General features: G+C 39.7%; 1 protein-coding gene across 5 annotated transcripts; it reads left to right on the top strand.

The window, feature by feature from the left end:
* The first annotated feature begins 730 nt into the window (after positions 1–730).
* On the top strand, positions 731–20756 carry LNP1 (leukemia NUP98 fusion partner 1). 5 transcript variants are annotated; one of them, XM_032350959.1, is made up of 5 exons: positions 731–889; positions 5820–5937; positions 8351–8539; positions 15893–16123; positions 20286–20756. In XM_032350959.1, the coding sequence occupies exons 2-5, from the start codon at positions 5887–5889 to the stop codon at positions 20433–20435; spliced, it is 621 nt and encodes a 206-aa protein (XP_032206850.1). In that variant the 5' UTR covers positions 731–889; positions 5820–5886; the 3' UTR covers positions 20436–20756. The 5 variants fall into 5 exon arrangements, with proteins under 5 accessions (XP_032206850.1, XP_032206869.1, XP_032206859.1 ...); XM_032350968.1 differs by lacking the exon at positions 731–889 and adding an exon at positions 3310–3484 and having other exon boundaries at positions 5830–5937; XM_032350951.1 differs by lacking the exon at positions 731–889 and adding an exon at positions 3310–3484.
* Positions 20757–21451: the final 695 nt, after the last annotated feature.

Genomic DNA, 21451 nt, shown 5'->3' with positions numbered 1-21451 from the left:
TGTCTTATAAAAACCTATTCCAACATCTGACGACTTTAACTATTGTCAAGCCTACCATTGGCCCAAATCCTGCAGAACTTGATGATGCTTACTGCCAAACTAACTAGATATTATGTAACCAATAGGCAGACCTCTGAAAACACAACCCCCCAGGTATTTTTTTACATCAACAGTACCTTCATAATATAAACGGTATAGCTTTTTAGAATAAGCAGTGATGATGAGGTATGCTCAAGTAATACATACTTTCAGACACTTAAACACCAAGCAACAGAGTGGCAAACTTCACAGTGTAACTTAATAACAGTCATGGAAATGGATGACTGGGTTTTAACATATTACCTATAAAAGAACATTCTGACAATCAGGACATTAAATTAACAGTTCACAGTTTCAAGTATTCAAGCACTGCTTTTTGGCAGGTAAAAACTGTGTAAAAACCACTGACTTATTTTGACTGTATATAAATACGTAAAGATGCCCCAGATTAATTTTTCTGTACGTAGCATTTCTTTTCTGGAATGAGAGTGGCTTAGGCAAACTTGAAAATAGTGTGGGAAAAATTCTTCCCTTTAACTAGCAAGAAAAAAAATGAACTAAAAAATTAAATTACTGTAACAATAGGGGCTATGGAGAATGAACTAAGTAAAAGGAATGCATTGAAATAACTAATGGGAGTTAAATAAATGAAAGAGACAATGAAATAAAGAGAAAATCATTTTCCCTCCAGGATTACAGTCTCCTGAAGCAGGGAATGGGAAAGAGGACATTGAAAAGCCACTTCATTTATACACAGCCGAAGGATTATTTTCACCGATTACCTGAGCGTCCGTGATGTCTGACTTTATGAGAACATGAGCTCTACAAGCTTCCTACCCTCTGAGAGAAGGTAATTCCTTTCACATTGAGCATGATAAGAAAATACACAGGCAAGCTCTTTAGAAAACGACAGCTGTCTCAAGCCACTTGACACTTTTGACACCATGGGCTTGGCAAGGTAGAGCATTGGAGCAGGGTCAAAAGGGCAACTCCCTTTGGTCCTCTGCCCCTGGCAGCATCTTTTCAGGGCAGGTGTCCAGAGCAGGGAAGGCTCATGGTGACTGGGGTGGGGCGGATTGGCCTCCTCTTGTGTGAGGGCTCCAGAAACAGGCCTAGAAGAGCAGTTCTCCAGCTGCCGAAAATCTGGCAACTACTGCTGTTGCCTTGCTGCTCCAGGTTTGTTATAAGAACCTGAGTCCAGGCAAATCAGGGAGCCATCTTTTCTCATACATTTAAGGAAATGGGCTTAACTAGGAGAAAAATGGAAGTGGATTTATTTTATATACTGTAGACCAAATTATTTTTCTTTTGGGGTTAACTTCATATCTTGTTGCTTTGGGAGAATTTTTGGCCCAGATTTGAAGAGTTCCTTTTCCTTCCTGTCTTGGGGATCCTAAAGACCAGACCCAGGTTCAGTGACATATAGGACTCACAGGGCTCAGTATGTAGTTATACTGATAGCTAACATTTATTACATTGAAAGGACACCAAGAAAAGTCAGCAAAGTGAAAACTGTCTCAAGCTTCCAAGAATCCTTTCCCAGTGGAGTCATATAGAACATGCTTAATTCTTTCAGTGATGAGAAGTGTTATTTACCAGGGAAACTTACTGGGGACTCAGAGCTCAAGGCTTTTACTGGAAGCTGGTCATGCAGACACATACTGCCTAGCCTGTACAAAAAATTCCAGACTTCCAGAAAAAAAATGCAGTTGTTCAGAATAAACCATTGGTTGTATAAGCAGTTTAATCCACTCATCAATTAGGGTAAGTTTTATATTACTGTAGGAACTGTTTACCAGTCAAGATCCCATATGCCAGCCAAGGATCAAGCAAGGCTTCTCTAAGGATGTGTAGTCTCAGGCCACTTTGTTAACTCCTTCCTACAAAGTCCACCCCATTTGGCCCATGCTTTTTTGGAGCAAAATTATTATCAACAGGACCCCCTGTGGCAGGGAGAAAGCATCTTACTAGTATGCCTCCAGGGTCCTGGATTTAGCCAATTAAAACAAATCCCATCTACAAAAAGGTCAATCTTAGAAAGCCTGGTGGCTTTCTTCTAAAGTTTTTGCCTTCACCTTTTTACCTGGCCTGAACCATCCATTCAAACACAGGAGGACTCTGCCTGGTAAGTTGAAGCTGAGCTGCATGCCTTCCAGGATTGAGGCGATTCATGAACGTTAAGGTACACATTCAAGAAGAGTAATCCCAGAGAGTACCCTTGGAAACAAAATATTTGCAATGGCAGGTCACCCAATGAAGACATACATTAGTAGGCATTAGAGGTAAAGAGGGCCCCTAATTTGGTTTCCCGCTGTAAGTCTTCTGCCCTAGGGTTCTCTGTCCAGTTGAAATAATGCAGTTGAGTCCTTAGTTTTAGAAGGACTTCCAGAAGGCAGTTTCACCAATTTTGCTTGTCTTTGACATCAGTTCATTTGCCTCATGAATGTGGACAACATCTAGAGCTCTTCTTCATGAGAACATAGGAGCTGGGCACACCGTTGCTGTCCCACAGTCAGTGCTGTCAGGTGTGATCACAGGCTCAGTAGCGGTTCGAATTCAAGACCTCACAGCATCCTGGGAAGGCAATAGTGGCATTCAGGAGCAGTTCTTTTTTTTTTTTTTTTTTAAGATTTTAATTATTTATTTGACAGAGAGAGATCACAGGTAGACAGAGAGGCAGGCAGAGAGAGAGAGAGGGAAGCAGGCTCCCTGCTGAGCAGAGAGCCCGATGCGGGACTCGATCCCAGGACCCCGAGATCATGACCTGAGCCGAAGGCAGCGGCTCAGCCCACTGAGCCACCCAGGCGCCCCTTCAGGAGCAGTTCTGAAAACCAGAGAAGTTATGAGAATGAGATCATTAACATCCTCTTTCCCTGTATCTCCCAGGTGCTGGGCTTCCCCCCATCCCATGTTATTACAAAATCAGTGTGTCTCATTTAATAGTCATTACTTTACATTTTTTTCCCCAGTCATTTTTATTCTCATCTATAAACCAAAAGGGTTGGATAAAAAGAGGATGTCAAGAATTTAGTTGAGTTACTGCATGATATTGCTGCATTGACCTCATTTTGTTTAGCCAGGCAGTGTCCTGAAACTGACACTAGTCCCCTCACCTAAGCACATGCCCTAGATTGCAGTCCACAGAGTCACAAGCACATGTAAGTTCCTGCTGGCATTTCCCCAACATCCCTCATGATCAACCATTTGCCCTGCCCCCACTGCCTTCTCTCCACGTGGTTCCTTAGATAAGACTCCAGGGTGGCGTTGCAAACCCTGCCCTTTTGGTTTCAACTGACCAACCTAACCTTAGCCCCAGGAACTCCAAAGCACTTCACCTGCAGACTCTAATAAAAACGTGCCCAATGTCTACCTCTCTCTGTCTGCACTCTGCTTTGACCTCCGCATATGGCCCCTCAAGGTGTGCCAGGCACTTCCTCCAGGACTTGTAAGTAATAAACTTCCCTATTTTAATTCCTCATATGTCTGTTGCTGAGCCACAGTTCACTCTCTGACATCCTGTGGCCCACTTAATAAGTGATGATTTAAGGAATTTGTAACAGAGGGACAGAAGAATGTACATAGAAAAACACTGTTAATATAACTTAACCAGGAAGACAGCATGGTCAGGAACTGGTTAGGACAAAATCTTGAATTTTCAAAAGTTTTCAGAACATGTTTACATAGCCCCCACCCTTTACATCCTGATCATTTATTCAGTAGGCAGCCTGAAAAAGAATAATCTCTTTTTGGGAATAGCTGTTTTTAATAATCAAACTGCCTAACATAGGAGGAAGGTGAGTAAAGTTGAATCAGGCCATCAGTCTCTTGTTACAAATTTCAAATGTTCTTGAAAGTCAGACATAAGTCAATAGCAGTGAGACATTCCTGAGCAGGGGTTGAGAGTCCTTTCTGTCAGGAGTGGGCAGAGAGGTCCTACTTTCCATACTGTGTTCTCTTCCAACTTGCAGCTTTCATCAGGAATCACAGCCTAGGTTCCTTTTGGTCATTCATCTCAAATGCAATTAGTCCCTACATTAGAAATATACAGCCACTAGCAGCTTAGTTTCAGATGGTCCCATCAGGGAATGTGCCCTTTCTTATGGGCATCTGCAGGTGACCCATGTGGTCCAGAGAGCACCCATGATGTTTTTATAGCCCACGGCCCCATGGAGGGGTGTCTTAAGTCTGCAGTAGTCCCAGCATCTCAGTTCTGTTCATTAAGCCTATGTCTGTTTTCCAAGATTGAACTATTCTGTTACAGATGTTATTAGGTTTCAGGCTACCATCAGGTCCAGGCAATTAGGATCTCTGGATTCAGGATTCCAAAAGCTTGTGACTTTTCTTCCTTGGAAGCAGCAAAGATGAGAGACTACAGGGGCAGACAGTGGAATTCCAAGTTCTTCTAAGTCCCTTTTATCTTGTCAGTCTTAGAGTCCAAATTGACCTACTCAAAAATATGCACAATTAGTCTAGACAATCATCAGTCTCTAAGAGCCAGACATCTGATTTTACAGAAACTTATTATCAAACTAAAAACTGCTTTTTAAAACTATAAAAGTGCATTTTCCTGTGCAGATTACTTCTCCTTTTATGTTGTCTGCCTTTTCTCATAGGCTCCCAATAGGCAAAAATCACGGGAACAATAATCACTTATGAAGATTTCAATACTCAGATTTTCAAGAATTTTAAATTTTTAATCCATCCAAGTAAGAAATCCTGTTCTACTCACACCTATTATTGGGCAGCTTTCCATGTTGGAATAATCCCTTTAGCATTTATGAAATTATAAGAATATAATTTATACTGTTTTTAAAAATCACATATCCAGAAGCAATAGGCACAAAGTAAAAAGCCATTTTAGAAAGTCTCTCTCCCTCTCTCTCTCTCTTTTTTTTTTTTGCAAGTTTACTCAAACCTTAGCAGTAAATTCAACACTTTCAGGATTAATGTTACAGCTACTGAGAGGTCCCAGCTGGAATGCAACAGGCTGCTGTACCAGTGGATGGAGTGTTATTTTTCTGCTCTTCTTTTTTTCTGGTTTGTCTAAAGTTTGTGCCAGCCTTGGAATTGACTTAATCTTATTTCCTCTCACTTGGAGGAGCGAGCAGTACAAACATACTACATTTTGGGAAATGTTTTTTGGCAGTGTTTTAACCCTTTCTCCTCCCCCCTAAAGGGGAGAACAAAACCTAAAGACATCAGCCAGGCTATAATTTTTAATTCCTTTACCTTAGCTACCTTGGCCAAAAGTGGCCTATGGATCCGGTTCTTCTAGGGTTGGAGCTATCATTTTCAAGTCCCATAGGTGATCTTCACCTTCCAGAAAAGACATCTCAGCTGCTGTTTCATACCACATGACTAGATAACCATTGGTATGTGAAGGTTCATAATTGTATCCCCTTCATACTTTCTTTCTCTGACCACTGTTTTAGCCATATTTCAATGAGTCAGGGTTGTTTTTAATAAATCACACTTCTGACACCAACTGTCACCCCTAGTTTAAGGATTTGCTAAAGAATCCACAGCATATATTTATACTTATGGATAAGATTTATTACACTGAAAGGATACAGACCAGAATCCAAAAGGGGGAAGGGATATTGGCTTAAGTCTGAAGAAAGCCAGGGAGAAGCTTCCAAAAGGTTCCTTTTGTTGTTTCTTTTTGTTTTGTTTTGTTTGTCCCACTGAAGTCTTACAGGTTGTGCTTAATTCCTCCAGTAAGTTTTGGCAACACATGTGAAATGTTGTCTATGTGCTCATTAGAGACTTCATGCCCTCAGTTTTTACTAGGTGCTGTTTATGTGGTACCCTGCTATGTACTGAATGTTGTGATTCTGCAAAATTCATATGTTGAAGCCTAATCCCCAATATGATGTTTGGAGGTGGAGCCTTTGGGTGGTAAGTAGATGAGAAGGTGGAGCCTTCATGAATGGGATTAGTGCCTGTGATGGTTAATGGGGAGCCCAGATTAAATACTATTTCTGGATGTGTCTTTGGAGGTACTTCCTGATGAAATTAGCACTTGAAATGATGGACTCAATAAAGTAGATTATCCTCCCCAGTGTGGTGGGCCTCATCCAATCAGTCGAGGGTCTGAATTGAACAAAAGACAGAAGGAGGAATTTGCCCTGCCTCAATGCTTATGCTGGGATATCTCATCTCAACTTCTTCTGCACTTGGACTGGGATTTACACCATTGGCTTCCCTAGTTATCAGGCCTTTGGACTTGGACTGAATTACACCACTGGTTTTTTTGGATCTCTAGCTTACAGATGGCATATCGTGAAGTTTATCAGTCTCTATAATTACATGAGCCAATTCCGTATTTATATATGCACATTTTCCCATATTTAAATAGCTTCTGTCTATGAGGCCTTAAAAGAAGGATTCAGAACTCCAAGAGATAAATGTCACTCAAAGAGGTTTTAAAATAAGTCGTATTTTCTTCAAAATACTTCTAAGCAACAATTAGGTATGACCTGTTCTGGTTTTTCTATCCCCTGATCATAGGTTTATTTATTTTTGTTTCTGAAATTGGAAGAAAAGATATTTCTGTCTTAAGAGGAATAGAAAAGATGAGGTTTATCTATTGTTAAGTTTTGTGGACATACCTGGTCCTGCTTCCCCAAGAGGAGTTACCTTTCTTTCTTTAATAACAGACCTCCAACAGTGGTGACATATGGTTATAGTTATAACTTTTCCTTTCTCACGTGGGTCATTGAGAAGCAGACTTTCTGCATTCTGTAATAAAAATATTACAAAGTAACAAGCCCTCATGTCTCACTATTTAGACAAGAAATAAAAATATTGCAAGCTATTTTATGCTTTGGTTACTTTCCTTAGTAACTTAGAAATTGTGGTACAATGCTCTACAAACACTGGTCACAATTATTAAGCCCACCTTTTTGTAGCTCAAGGAAGAATTTTCATATAGAAAATGGTCAGGAATACCTCCGTCTAAGAATGCAAGCTTTATCAAAGGTTTCTTGGAATACTGCTGGAATGGTGGGAAGAGTCTGACTTCATTATTCTACTCCTTGCTTCAGATTTGTCTGTGCTGTTTAGTAGTAATTTCACATCAGGCAAGTGGCCATCTATTGGAATCTCAATGTCCTTATCTATAAATTGTGATACAAATCTCCACAGATTGGTTATAATGTCACAGTGTTGTTATAATGAAAATAGCATAGGTAAAATATTTGACTTCATACCCGAAGGGTAAATTTATAAATTTATTAGTCCTGTTATCTCAAAAAAATGCTTGCTAGAAAATAAGGACTCTAATGGTAATAGATGCTTTATTTATAATACCCCACCTGGAAACAACCCAAATGACAGCCCCAAATGACCATCAGTAGTAGACTGAATTTTTTTAAATGTGGGATAGTCAGTCATACAGTGTAGTACTATAAAGTATGAACTACTGTTTGCACAAAATAGGGATAAATCTCACTGATGAAATGTTGAATGACACAAAATACTGCATTCTGTATAATTCCATTGAAAGAAAGTTCGAAAACAGGCAACATTAATCTATAGTGACAGTGGCCAGAAGTCATAACTTTTTGAGAGAGAGGATGGATTGGAAGAAGAGTAAAGGGAACCAACTAGGGTGCCGAAAATGTTTTAGTCTTCACCTGCATGGTGGTGGTTATGAACTGATACATGTATGTAAAAATTCATCAGACTATATGCTTAAGGTTTGTACATTACAGATGTACTGTTTATTACAGATATAAATAATAAATCAACAAAAGAAACTGTTCCCTTAAACCCAGGAGCTGGATTTTTGTTTCAAAATCAATGTCATTTATTAGGGGAGTATCTGGCAATAGATACAACATACCAATAGCTGGCCATCTTGCAGGCTGTAGTCAGTCTGTCCCTTGTTAGTGGCCCCATTTCAGAGCTATCCTGGAGCAGACAGGCACATTATAAGGGTCATGCTCCATCATCATGGACAGCTGGAGATGCGACCACATGCCATCGGCAGCAAAGCACAGGGAAAACCAGGCAGTGGAGTGTGCTTCCCACCCTCAGGCTTGGAGGCACAAGCCCCAGCCATGGAAGGATTAAAAAGCCTCAATTTAAAAAGACAGGGGGAGGGGAGGGAATGTGGGCTGCACAATTTATAAATAGACATTCCCGAGGCTGCCTGATGGTGAAGTGGTTGTTTAGTAAATCTTTCTCCCTTAAGGATCCCATTAGCAGAGAGCATTTGAAAATAACAGTTTCATTTTGGCTTTTGGGGGAGATCCTGGGTTTCATCAAGTCAGCCCTGTCAGAGGATATTGCTCTTTCTCAAATTTAGGGACAGGCCTTCGACAACTTAAATCACCTACACATGGAGCACAAAGATGATGACGACGATGATGTGTCTTTTGCCAAATGGATGAGCAGCTTCTGGGGTCACAGCTGGATAGAAGAGAACGAGAGAGGACTCCGGGACCATCATGGACCACAAAATGCCACTCACAGGAAAACCTCCCTGCCCTGCCCAGTGAGTTATGATCAGAGAACCAGGGGAGAGCCGGACTAGGGGAGGGGGATTTCTATTAGATAATTTTTGAAGAGGCCTTTGGTGTAAAATTTTTGGTTCAAAATCAATACTTCTAAACCTTTTTATACCCACAAGAGTCCTTTTTATTGTTTTATCTTGTCCTCCCGGGGACCCGATTTTCATTTAGTAGGCAAAGATTTCTTCATTTTTAGTAGCTTAAGATCTCTTTAACTACTATTCAGAGTTCCTGATAAACCTGAGACAATCCTCCTGAGGGTTAATAGGATTCGAGTCAAAGGAAAGACACTTGATGTTATAAATTAGTCTGTAGCATCAGGCGTGGATCAATGTGTGATTTACAATACTCTCTCTGGAATACTGAAAATAGCTCCGTGATTTGATGACCTCTAAAGAATTGGGGATTCCACATCATAAATCACTACCTTTGATAAATTTGATACACTTTTTCTTCTGGTTCTCCTTTGGTTTCCCGAGGGGAGAGGAAACCAAAATTTTTCTGTCCTCAATACTACTTTTCCACAGGGAGGCAGAGCATCCAGTTTCTAGGGAGCCAGACGCAAGCAGGAGGAAGATTCTAATGGCAGAACGGGAGGGGCTGGCCAGGTGAGGACTCGGCAGCAGGGACAGGCCCTGGTTCTCTCTGCTTCACAGTCATTTACTATAATAGAACAGTAAATAAAAAAGCAAGAATATAGGGATGCCTGGGTGGCTCAGTCAGTTAAACATCTGGCTTCAGCTCAGGTCATGGTCTCAGGACCTGATTGAGTCCCGCATCGGGCTCCTTGCTTTGTGGGGAGCCTGCTTCTCCCTCTGCTTCTCCCCCTGCTTGCGTTCTCTCTCTCTCTCTCTCTCTCTCTCTCTGACAAATAAATAAATAAAACCTTTAAAAAAAGAAAAGTGAGAATGTAGCTTTTCTTTTCCACAAGTCCCTTAGGATTCTAGCTGTAGAGAATATCTCCCCAACATTCTGCTTCTGTCAACCCCAGAACCAGTATGTTTTGGGACAGTGTTATTTTATTTCAGTTTTAGCCTCAGAGTTCCTAGAAACATAATGCTTGTGAGGGATGTTATGGTGGGTATGGCAATCTCTTTTAGCTTCAGTGACCAGCAAAATTGAGGAATGAGACCTCTTTAAGATGCAAATATTTGAAGGTAGATTTCTTTTTTTTTTTTAAAGATTTTATTTATTTAAAAAAAATTTTAAAATCTCTTTTCAGTGTTCCAGAATTCATTGTTTATGCACCACACCCAGTGCTCCATGCAATACGTTCCTTCCATAGCTTTTATTTATTTATTTGACAAAGAGAGAGAGAGTGAGAGAGGGAACACAAGCAGGGGAAGCAGAAGAAGGAGAAGCAGGCTTCCTGCTAAGCAGGGAGCTCAATGTGGGGCTCCATCCCAGGACCCTAAGATCATGACTTGAGCCAAAGGCTGATGCTTAATGACTGAGCCACACAGGCACCCCTTGAAAATAGATTTCTTGCCAAATGCATACTGAGGGACAAAGGGCAAGTTTCAACAGGTCTTTGAGCTTCAGGTTCCTTATGTAAAAAAAAAGAAGAGGGGGTACTGGATGATGTCTGGGAACTCTTCTAACTCTAACTATCCATGATTCTGTTGTAAATAAACAACTATTTATCACGCTCTCATTTTAATCCCTTGTGTTCTACTTCAAATGAGGTATTCACAGTGTGAACCAGGAGTACAGTTAGTTTCCAGTTTCCAGATAGTGAGAACCAGGGAGAAACAAAGAGAAAAATTGTGATTTGCTATTTATCTCAACAGTCCTTTGGAACTGTTGAAAATATGAAAACAAAACATGAAACAAAAACAAATGACTAATAAAATACAGTTTTGTTGAATACATCTTAGCATCTATTATACCTGTAAAACTGAGATAATCCACCCTTTTTTAGGGAATCCAGTTTTAGTTTGCAGTGTTGTTTGCCTTAAACTATTGGGACCAGCAGAATTTGTTATGTAATGCATTTCTAAACAGTGTCCATATATCTCTTCCTGCTCATACTAGCTTTGGGCATTTGCCTGAATTAACCTGTTTAGATCCTCTATGTCAACAGTGAATTCCACAGTTATCAGACTACATGCAGAAAGTATGTGTTTATTCAAGAAGACAAAGCATGGAATAAAAATGAGCAACTGACTGAACAGAATAGAGACTGTGCAAGTGCAGAACACAGAGTAGGAGACCCAGGGTGATGTGGGCAGAGTCCTGGGAGATAGTCAGGGGTCTGAATGTCCAGCTCCAGTCACAAAATGCCATATATTCATGACAAGAGCCTGTGTTGGATACTTTTCTAAGTCTAGAATGTGCTCAGATTTTTCTTACTTTAGAGATCAGAGAACAATTAGGTTTTCATTGTGTGTGTTTTGCTTTAAACTCAATCAATGACTTAAAAAGAAAAGCTTACTTTCAGCCTTGTCTCTTTTCTTCTCTCCCCACTGCTTCCATCTGAGGCTCTTCCCTCTCACAACCTATTAAGAACCTATATCCATCTATATTACATTCATAGGAAGAGAAGAGCTTTCCCTCCTTTTCCATTTGAATGTGGTTTCTAATATGGCTGTTAGCCTCATGATGATTCCTGCAAAGTGATGGAGCTTTGATTCATTGACTATATTTATTGACCGACTACTATGTGACAGGCATAACTTATGCAAGGCATGTAGAGGGTACAAGAAGACATACATGATCTCTGTGCTTGTGGAACTTCTAGTCTAGTGGAAAATACAAATCTGGCAGAAAGAACAAGGCAGGCAAGGGGTAGAACTTGGTCCTTCTCAGAGAACACTACTTTTCGGCAAGACTCATTATAATAATCTGTGACCACTGATTTAAAGTAAATTTAAAAAAATTTAACTTCATGACTAATGTAGTTTCTTGTTTTTCAGATTAAGTTTTTATTTCATTTCAATAGAAGACAATGCCTTAATCCCTGATGTGAAACTGGTAATAGTAGTTTTTTTAAAAAAGATTTTATTTATCCATTTGAGAGAGAGAAAGAGCGCACAAGCAGGGGGAGCAGCAGAGGGAGAGAGAGAAGCGGACTCCCAGCTGAGCAGGGAGCCCACCCCACCCCCAATGTGGGGCTCCATCCCAGGATGCTGGGATCATGACCTGAGCCAAAGGCAGACACTTAATCAACTGAACCACTCAGGCACCCCAAAACTAGTGATAGTTTCAGGCAACAGTGACAACTCTGAGGAAGGACTTTTAGCATAATGTTCTATGGATTTGCTTTCTGTCTTCTAGTTGTAGAGGAATCTCTGGGAAGGCAGCGGAGTAGGTGGCTAAGAAGGGTGAAGGGAGGGCTCCAGATGCAGCCTTCCAGGGTCTACCACTAGCAGCATCACTGACTGAGTTACTTCCCTCCCTCTGCCTCAGATTCCCCGTATGTTAAGGGGGTTGATGGTAATAGCAGATACCGCATAAGGGTGTAGTGAAGATTCAATGAGTAATTTATCTAATGTCATTAGGACATTGCCTGGTACCTAATAAGCACCTATGCTTCTTATTGTCACGTGTTGGAAGTGTCGAAAGTTAGAAATTTTTTTTCCAGATGACGCTTCAGTTAATTACTGCAAAAAGTCTTTCATTTTGGGTCTTACGATTTTAGATACCTCATGTAAGTGCAATCATTCAGTATTTGTCCTTCTGTGTCTGTCTTAATTTTTGAAAGCACCTCTTTTTTCCTGATAAAAAAAATACCCCCATTTAGATAAAAAAAAAAAAAAGTCCTAAAAATAAATTCCACAGGACAAAGAAAACCTTTCAAAACATTAGGGTATGTTTTAAGATTGCCCATCTTTTGATACTACCGCACTTCAAGCCCTGCCCATCCCGCCCTCCCCGCAGATGCTCACGCTCAGAAGGCTTCCTTTCCTTCCACTCCAGCAAGCTCTTCTGTGGCAGGGCCTCGGAACATATGGGGCTCGTCCTGAGGCAGAGCAGTGTTCCCTGTTCCCGGATTAACCCTGCTCATCCTTCAGATTGTATCTTCGTCATCACACCTTCACAAAAGTCTCCCCTCATCCTCCTAGTCACTCCAACATCCACTGGAACGTACATAATTTTACCTCGTTATAGCCTCTCTGTGTATCTTGAACTTTCCCTTTATAGCATTTGGCCAAAGCGGTAGACATATGCCCTCTTTGTTTAATGTTTGTCTCCCAGCATAATCTCCAAGAGGGGGATGCTGTGCCTGTTTGTCTCCCCAATTTGTCCAAAGCACCAAGTACCATGTCTTACCTATAATAAATGGAATAATATATACAAATTTACCTATTATCTTTTAGTAGCTTTATAAATCTTTAACCATATTTTTTATTATTGTTTGAGGGAAAGTTTCTAGGTATGTGTGTTAGTTTGCTTGGGCTGCCATAACAAAATACCACAGACTGGGTGACTTCAAAAGCAGAAATTTATTTTCTCACACTTCTGGAGATTAGAAGTCTGAGGTTTGTTTTCTCTGAGGCCTCTCTCCTTGGCTTACAGATGGTCACCTTCTTGCTGGTCCTCACATGGTCTTCCTCTGTGGGAGCATATTCCTGGTTTCTCTCTGTGTATGCAAAGTTCTTTCACTTATAAGGGCACCAGTCAGACCAGTGGGACCCACCATAATGGTCTCATTTTAACTTAATTGTTAGAGGTCCTATCTCTAAATACAGTCATAATATGACATTCTCACATAAAACTTCAACATATGAATTTGGGGCAGGGGGACACAATTCAGTAAATAATAACGTGAAATGGACGGATCCAAGGAGGGGAATATTTTAAGTCCTCTGACACATATCACCAACAGCTTTCTAGGAGGGATGTGTGTATTTGTAGTCCTACCAGCAAGGAAGACAGTGTATATCACCCTGCACTCTTGCCAGTGTCATTAAATAACTTTTTTTTTTTTTTTTGCTAAACTGAGAGATAAAATTGTTTATTATTTTATTTTCCATAAGTTTTGACTATTAGTTAAGCATAAATAATTTTTACTAGCTGTTATTTCTTTTTATTTTATTCTTTATACATTTATTCATCATATATATATATATATATATATATATATATATAAAGATTTTATTTTTAAATAATCTCTACACCTGACATGCGGCTCAGACTCACACCTCCAAGATCAAGAGTCACATGCTTTTCTGACTGAGCCAGCCAGGTGCCCCTCATTAGTATATATTTAATGAACTCATGTTATGAATAGGGCAGAGTGCTGCATACTGGGATTCTAGCAGAGAATGAAACATAGCCCTTGATGTGATGGGGCATATAGTCTAATGGAGGAGAGACGTGTAACAAAATTACCCAAAATATTGATCATGGTTGTGCTAAATATCATAAAGAAGAAGTACAAGACCCCAGCAGGGCATTGTACCGGGACCAGAACCACCCAGGGTGGTAAGGAAGGGTTTCTGTGAAAGTGCAGAATGACTAAAATATGATTAACCATTTCATGGGGTAAAGGGGTAGGGTGGTGAGCGTTCATGAGCAGAGAGGACCCCCTGTGAAGGTGCCTGTTTTGGAGAGGAGCAAGTGAGCTGGAGGAAATGACTAACCAGTGAGGCCATCCCTGAAAGGGTGGGTGGGGCAAGAAGAGGTACAAAAGAAAACGTGATCAGATGTGACTTGGTTGGTGTTCTAACTACCCTGGCTGCTGTGGGAATGACAAAACAAATGGGTAAGAGTGGAGGTAGGGTATCCACTATGGGGAGGCTGCTTCTATCATATGGGTGAAAGATTACCTGGATGGCTTGGATTACGGTAGTAACAGTGATGCTGGAAAAGAGTGGATAGTTTTTTTTTTTTAATTTTTATTTATTTATTTGACAGAGATCAGAAGTAGGCAGAGAGGCAGGCAGAGAGAGAGAGAGAGAGAGAGAGAGGAGGAAGCAGGCTCCCTGCTGAGCAGAGAGCCTGATGCGGGACTCCATCCCAGGACCCTGAGATCATGAACAGAGCTAAAGGCAGAGGCTTTAGCCCACTGAGCCACCCAGGCACCCCAAGAGTGGATAGTTTTTGAGAGATGTTTGAGAGATGGAATCTACTGACTCGGCAAGAGATTGTGAAGAGTGGCTCCTGAGTTACAGGTCTGAGTGAGTAAATGGTCTGCCATCTTCTAAGTTAGGGGACACATGGGGAGAAGTTTTGAGGAGGAGAGGTGTGAGTTCAGATTTGCACAAGTCAGATTGAGTGCCAGTGGGATACTACGGGAGGACTTGAGGGGGAAGAAACATAGAGGAGATGTCTGGGCTAACAATATAAATTAGGAAATCAGATGATAGCTAGAAATTAAAGCCTGAAGATGAGATATTTAGGGAGGCAGTGTCATGTGAGAAAGGAAAGGAAGGGAAGGAAGACTAGATTAGAACCTGGAGGAACTCCAGCAGTTATGAGCTGTTAGCTGGAGAAGTGAGCAAAATGTCTAAAACACAGTCACAGAAAGATCACCCTTGAGGGTGCAGTGGTAGAAGAAAAGGAAAGATTGTTTCCTGGAGGGCCATATGGGCTACTGGATTGTATGCTACGGAATGATTCAAAACCAAAAGTGGACAGAATTTGGAAACGTTATTAAGATCAATATCCTGACCAAAGCCAGTCTTGCATGCAAAAGTTATATTGGATTGGGTTGGGAAGTGAGAGAAATTGAGACAATGTTTCAAGATTGGCTTCTCTGAGGGGTCTACCCTTTGATTATTTTCCAGTTGTGAGTTTAACATTGATGTGACTGTATTATATGATCTCTCTGTTTGCCTGTATGCATGTGAGTTATACTTATTTATTTTCAGGAGATCTATTAAGCATTACTAACATGTAGCAAATATTTTTTAAAGTTTTTAAATCTACCATTGATTTTGTTTATATTATTTATGATACACATTAGCTTTATTTTTATGTGGTTAAATTTATTTTTTTCCTTATGACTTTTCTCGTGGCTCTTTTGCTTGAAAATTCATTCTTCATATAGAAGTCACATAAATACTTACCTTTGCATTATTTCTTTAACATTTATGTCTTCACTGTAGTTACTATTTTTTTTTATAATTTTGGGATTTATTTTACATATTAACTTAAGGCTTGGAATGCTTCATTATTCCACCTTAATGGTAGAAGATGAACAAAGCTAGTCTTAGGATGTTCTGGTTAATGTTTTAACTCTACTTCATTGTAGGAGGAAGGTCCTACTGATCAAAAAGATAAAATTTCAGTTCAACATGAGATTTGCTTAGTTGGTTATAATGGATATTTTGTCACTGTGTTAATATTACATTGTCTCTTTATACTGCAAAATTTGCATTCTGTATTCCCAGTTTCCTGTGCTTCCCAGAATCACATCGTCTGACAGCCATCCCAGAAGACATTCTCATGAGGACCAGGGATTTCAATGCCATACCCACATGCTGGATTACAGAAAATGCTCAGCAGATGAGTCATTCAAGGAGGCACTGGAATCAAAAGGAAGATCTCATTCCAAAATTCAAGCATTTTCAGAGTCCTTTGAACAGAAACTGTGCTTTAGAACCAAACGCTCCATCTCTTTGGTATGTAATGGAGTTATTGAATATTTAACCACTTTAAGAAAGGAAACCCGAAGGGTTCATCCTTCCCAAGTTTGAGGAGAATAGATCTAACTTCTTCGTTTATAGTCTAGTGATGAAGCCTTTGAAAAATGACTGTTTTAGATAGCTCAGATGTATATAAATATTCTTCATTATTTTTATTGGAGATAGCTGGTGTAGGACGAATTACCAGAGGGCCATAGGTGGAATGTTTTTGTTACTGAGGTCTTCTAGTTCTCTGAGACTATTTTTGTCAGTCTTATAAATAATTGTGACTTGTTCTTCTTTCACTATTTGAAGAAGGAAAAAACTATCCCAATTGTGCTGTCTTTTCATATCTAATCCAGGAGTAAATAGTGTATGATGGTGGTCTGTTCCCCTGTACTTCTTTTCTTTTTTTTTTTTTAAGATTTTGTTTATTTGAGAGAAAGAGAGATTGAGAGAGAGAGAGAGAGATAACAAGCTAGGGGAAGGTCAGAGGGCGAGGGAGGAGCAGATTCCCTGCTGAGCCGGGAGCCTGATGTGGGACTTGATCCCAGGACCCAGAGATCATGACCTGAGCTGCAGGTAGATGCTTAACTGACTGAGCCCCCCAGGCACACTCCCCTGAACTTCTAAAAAATATGCAGAAGGAATTCTCTAAACATTAGTAAGTATCCAAAAGTAGGAGGAGTCCAGGCATTTCACAGTGGCCTCTGGGGGTTTAAGTGAAGCACAAAGCAGAGACAGGTATGAAACGGTGGAAGAGTAGAAACTCCATTGATAATGCTAAACTTGTTACATAAAGTAATAAACTAGAGATCAATTAAGTTGGGGATAGTTTTTGAACTCCACAACATGTTCACTGAGTCACCTTGAGCAAAATAACTTCTTTTTTTCTGTTTTTTTTTGTTTGTTTGTTTTGTTTTATTTTGGAATAAATACGTATCTCTGCCACGCAGTAGGCAGAACGAATAAGTGACCAGGAGTATTGCCACCTGGTTCTTGAGCTTTGCTCTGTTAACATACAGAGGAAGACATGTGGCTGCTTCCTACCTCATTGCCCATCTGAACACAATGCTTTCTGCTTAGCAGTGATGGCTGTTGGGACTATCACCACACATCCTTGGCTTCTAGGTGGCACCTCACTTTTATCAGAGAGCGACACTGTGTATGGTTTCCCTTCAGGAGGCTGCTCTCTTCACCTGATCATAAGAGAAACTCAGGAAATTAATACCGATACAATAATTTTATACCTAATTGATTGATTTTGTTCATATTTTGCCAGTTGCCTCAACAATATTCTCTATAGTGAAATTCCAGATCGTGTGTTGAAACCAATTTTCACATCCCTCTAACTGATTTTATTCAGGAACAGTCTTTTCTTGTCTTAAATAAAGACAAGAATAAAATAATCTAAATGATTTTATTCTGGAACAGTCTTTTCTTGTCTTTTATGACACTGACATTTGAAGAATACAGGCCAGATATCTTTTTAGAGTGATGCCTCATTTGGGTTTAGCTGACATTTCCTGGTGATTAGATTTAGATTATGAACTTCCAGTAGGAATTTAAGAGGAGTGCAAGAATTCCTGTTTTAAAATAAATTACATGATCGAGTCACTAATTATATTAATCAGGAGATATATTGGTTTTTTTCTGGAACAAGTTATGATATAAATGTCTTTTGAAAAGAATTTTAATCTGAACTGCTCTTTGTTGATTCTGATGTCCTCAGAAAAAATTCCATATAATAACATATCTTATGTAACTGCTAACATACCTTTTGCTAATATTATAAGCCCTAACAGTGTATAAACACGAAATCAGTTCTCTTATTTAAAGGGATACTCATCACATTATCCCTAAAATATCAAATGTTAGCTAGTATTTCATTTGCCATGCTCTTTCTTTTGAGTACCAAGGCAATCAAGACAGCATTTTCAACTTTTTGACTCAAAGACTCTTTTCACAGTTCCATATAATAACCAGAAACCTGCTAGGAATTTACAAAATCATTTAATTTTTTTCATATTACCTATGTAAACAATGGAATATTTTATATTTTATAACAGTTTAAGTTTTTTATATCTTATAACAGTTTTAAGTTTTATAAATTTTTATCATTATGTAAAATTAAAAATTTAGAATATACATACAGTTTAAAACTTGTTCTTATTTAACAATTGACATACTTTTCTAAAGCTAACTACACTAAAAGTGTGGTTGATCAGCAAATCTAAAACTGATTTCTATTTTGGCTGGGGACCAAATGTTGAGTAATGTGTAAACATCAAAAAGATCTAGAAGCTAGTTTCGTGACCTGATCATGACCAATAACATCAAATTCTTTCATTTTGTTACTGAAAACTTCAATAGTCTTATTTTGATAATTTTTACATTTTGTTTATAAGCAATGAGAGAAGAAAACAGATTCTAACTCATTGTTTACGAGCATTTCTCAGATAGTCTTTCTTCTCAGTAAGGGAAAAGCCATCACTTTATTTTGAAAATAATTGTCATTATAGTTTCTCTTTTTTATATTGCTCTTGTAAGCATTCAAGATCTAATATGACTGCTAGGTTTAATGAGAATAATCTGGAGGCACATTTACAGAACAACTACAGTTTTTAAGTGTCTTAACCTGCATCTCAGCTTTGTCATTTGTTTCGCTTTTTGACTTTGGCCACCAGACCATTATAGATAGAAATGAAACTATCTAGCACTGAAGAGTAGCTGACACGACCACGGGAACCAGATACCCTCCTACCTCAGCCTGTGGGATTGAGTCCTGAGGTGGCTCCTCTGACTGGCACGCATCCCAGGGCATTTTCATTTGACAGACGCTCAGGTGTTCCCCAGGGTTTCCAGTTCAAATGGAAGAGAGGGAGAGTCATGATGTTATCTGTTCATTATTTTTTATTTTTTAAAATTTAATTTTATTTTTTCAGTGTTCCAAGATTCATTGTTTATGCAACCACACCCAGTGCTCCATGCAGTACATGCCCTCCTTAATACCCACCACCAGGCTCACCCAACCCCCACCGCTCCCCTCCAAAACCCTCAGTTTGTTTCTTAGAGTCCACAGTCTTTCATGGTTTGTCTCCCTCTCCAATTTCCTCCAACTCACTTCTCTCCATCTCCCAATGTCCTCTGTGATATTCCTTATGCTCCACAAGTAAGTGAAACCATATGATAATTGACTCTCTGCTTGACTTATTTCACTCAACATAATCTCTTCCAGTCCCATCCATGTTGATGCAAAAGTTGGGTATTCATCCTTTCTGATGGAGGCATGATACCACCTTCCACCAGTTAGTGGCCAAAATTATTTGTTTATTTTTAAAAATAGAAGTGTAAGTAGATGCCATCACCACATTTATCAATGCCATCTTTTACTCAGTAATGCCTTCGAAAGACCCTCCTGGACCATGGAAATGAAAGAAACCCTCCTCCTTCCCACCCCGTACTTCCCTAACATATCACCCTGTTCGCTCATTATCGTCGCACTCACCACTATCTGTGATTTTCTTGTTGCCTTTTAGACTTACTGTCTATCACTCTTGATGCAGGGGTAATATTGAGGAAGTAGGGTTTCTTCAGCTAGTGCTGTATCTCTTAATCTTAGAACAGTAGTATATGTTCAATAAATCAGTGAATGTGGACCCCTGAGCAACCAGCTGGGGAATGTTAATGTGCCTGGATATCATTTCCTCAGCACTTTGTTCTTCACATAGCCCTCACCTTAGAACTTAATGCAAACTCTATTGTTAATGTAATTTAAAGAAGTAGACACTGGAAGGTTAGAATCATTCCATATATGATTCACTTGCCATATTCCTTTTCAGAAAGCACCAGGAGACCATTAATTATATCGTACTGTGAAATCACATCCCTCTATATGTCTGAGTTGTATACAGGTCGAGTTTCTCCCATAAACCATGGGTGTCTATGGGTTTGCTAACACCCGAGGCCCCATTCCTTTTATTTATGACTAAAACCTTTAGCAACACTTTTGGGCTTCTGCTAAATTTATTATGAGAAACTAAGATGTGGAAGTCTACTAAATGACCAGGGCTTTCTTCATTTCTGAGAGTTAGGAGAAATGTGGCTCATTGTCAGCTATCTGTACATTTCTACCCTTTCTCTGACCTTTCTCTTTCAGGGGCCTGAGAGCAGGAAGGAGAGGAGAGAAAGGGAATGCCTGAGGATGGAGATAAAATCTCGAAAGAAAGTGGAGGAAAGAAGGAACCCTAGGAAGGAAGAACACGGAGAAGCACACATGTCCCCCTTGGTTGAAAGAGAGTCCAAATAGTGTTTCCACATCATGTCTCCAGATGCCAGGTTTTGGTGGCACTTGTGAAGGAGTGTCTGGAAATGCTGAGTGACTGCAGTGGTCCATCAGTGCAGGGCTCCCCAAGATGACTCGCACCTGACTCCCACTGCTTCTGATGTCTTAGTCCGAGAGTGTGATCTGCTATGTGGTCCTTTTATGGGAATAAAGAAAAGAAAATGTATTTTAATAGAAGAAGTGATTCTTAAAAATGTAAAGAAAGATATTTAAAGAGCCACCAACGCATCTTCACTAACTCTTCTTCTGCATCAACCTTGCAAATAAGTTTAAATAAAAGTCATTGATGTGACTCTAAGTTTACTTCTTTATCAGAATTATGTAAGTGTGTCTAACGGCCGTCATCTAAGGGGAACTGGTAATTAATGTGCCAAGCACTATGCTGAGTTCTTACCTAAAATAATCCTCACTGCTCTGAGGTGGGACCTATTGTCTTCACTTGCTAGCTGAGAAAATGGAAATTTAGACCATCTGGAAATTCATTGGTGAAGTGGCAGAGTTAGGGCCAGAGCCCGGTTCATTCTAACTCATGCCTCTAACCTGAGGCAGGACCTTCATTTCCCTTTAGCTCTGGCTCCTAACTTGGTGTGTGTGTGTGTGTGTGTGTGTGTGTGTGTGTGTGTGTGAGAGAGAGAGAGAGAGAGAGAGATGTGCATGGAATGAGTGGATGTGAATGAGAAAAGCAGGAGCTGGGAGTAGCTTATGATTTTGATTATGTGGGTGGAGACTGATTCTCTGAGGTCAGTTTTATGCTCTGGGTTTTAACTTTATGAGACCATATTCATGTTTCTCATTTTAAATTTTATATTGAGACATAACTGACATATAACATTATATTAGTTTCAGGTGTACAACATAATGATTTGATATTTTTAATATATCATGAATTTATCACCACAATAAGTCTAGTTAACATACATTATCATACAATTGCAAATTTTTTCTTATGATCAGAACTTCTAAAATATACTCTTTCAGTA

Source organism: Mustela erminea, chromosome 1 (genome assembly GCF_009829155.1).
Source record: "Mustela erminea isolate mMusErm1 chromosome 1, mMusErm1.Pri, whole genome shotgun sequence".
NCBI lineage: Eukaryota > Metazoa > Chordata > Mammalia > Carnivora > Mustelidae > Mustela > Mustela erminea.
The sequence above is the reverse complement of the archived record's forward strand: the minus strand, read 5'-3'. Positions and strand labels throughout refer to the sequence as shown.

Excerpts from the sequence above, each read along its gene's own strand:
- LNP1 (XM_032350959.1), top strand. The coding sequence starts at position 5,887 with ATGTTGAAGCCTAATCCCCAATATGATGTTTGGAGGTGGAGCCTTTGG. Across the intron at positions 5,938-8,350 it reads GGAGGTGGAGCCTTTGGGTG|GGACAGGCCTTCGACAACTT; the intron begins GTAAGTAGATGA and ends TCTCAAATTTAG. Across the intron at positions 16,124-20,285 it reads CCAAACGCTCCATCTCTTTG|GGGCCTGAGAGCAGGAAGGA; the intron begins GTATGTAATGGA and ends TTTCTCTTTCAG.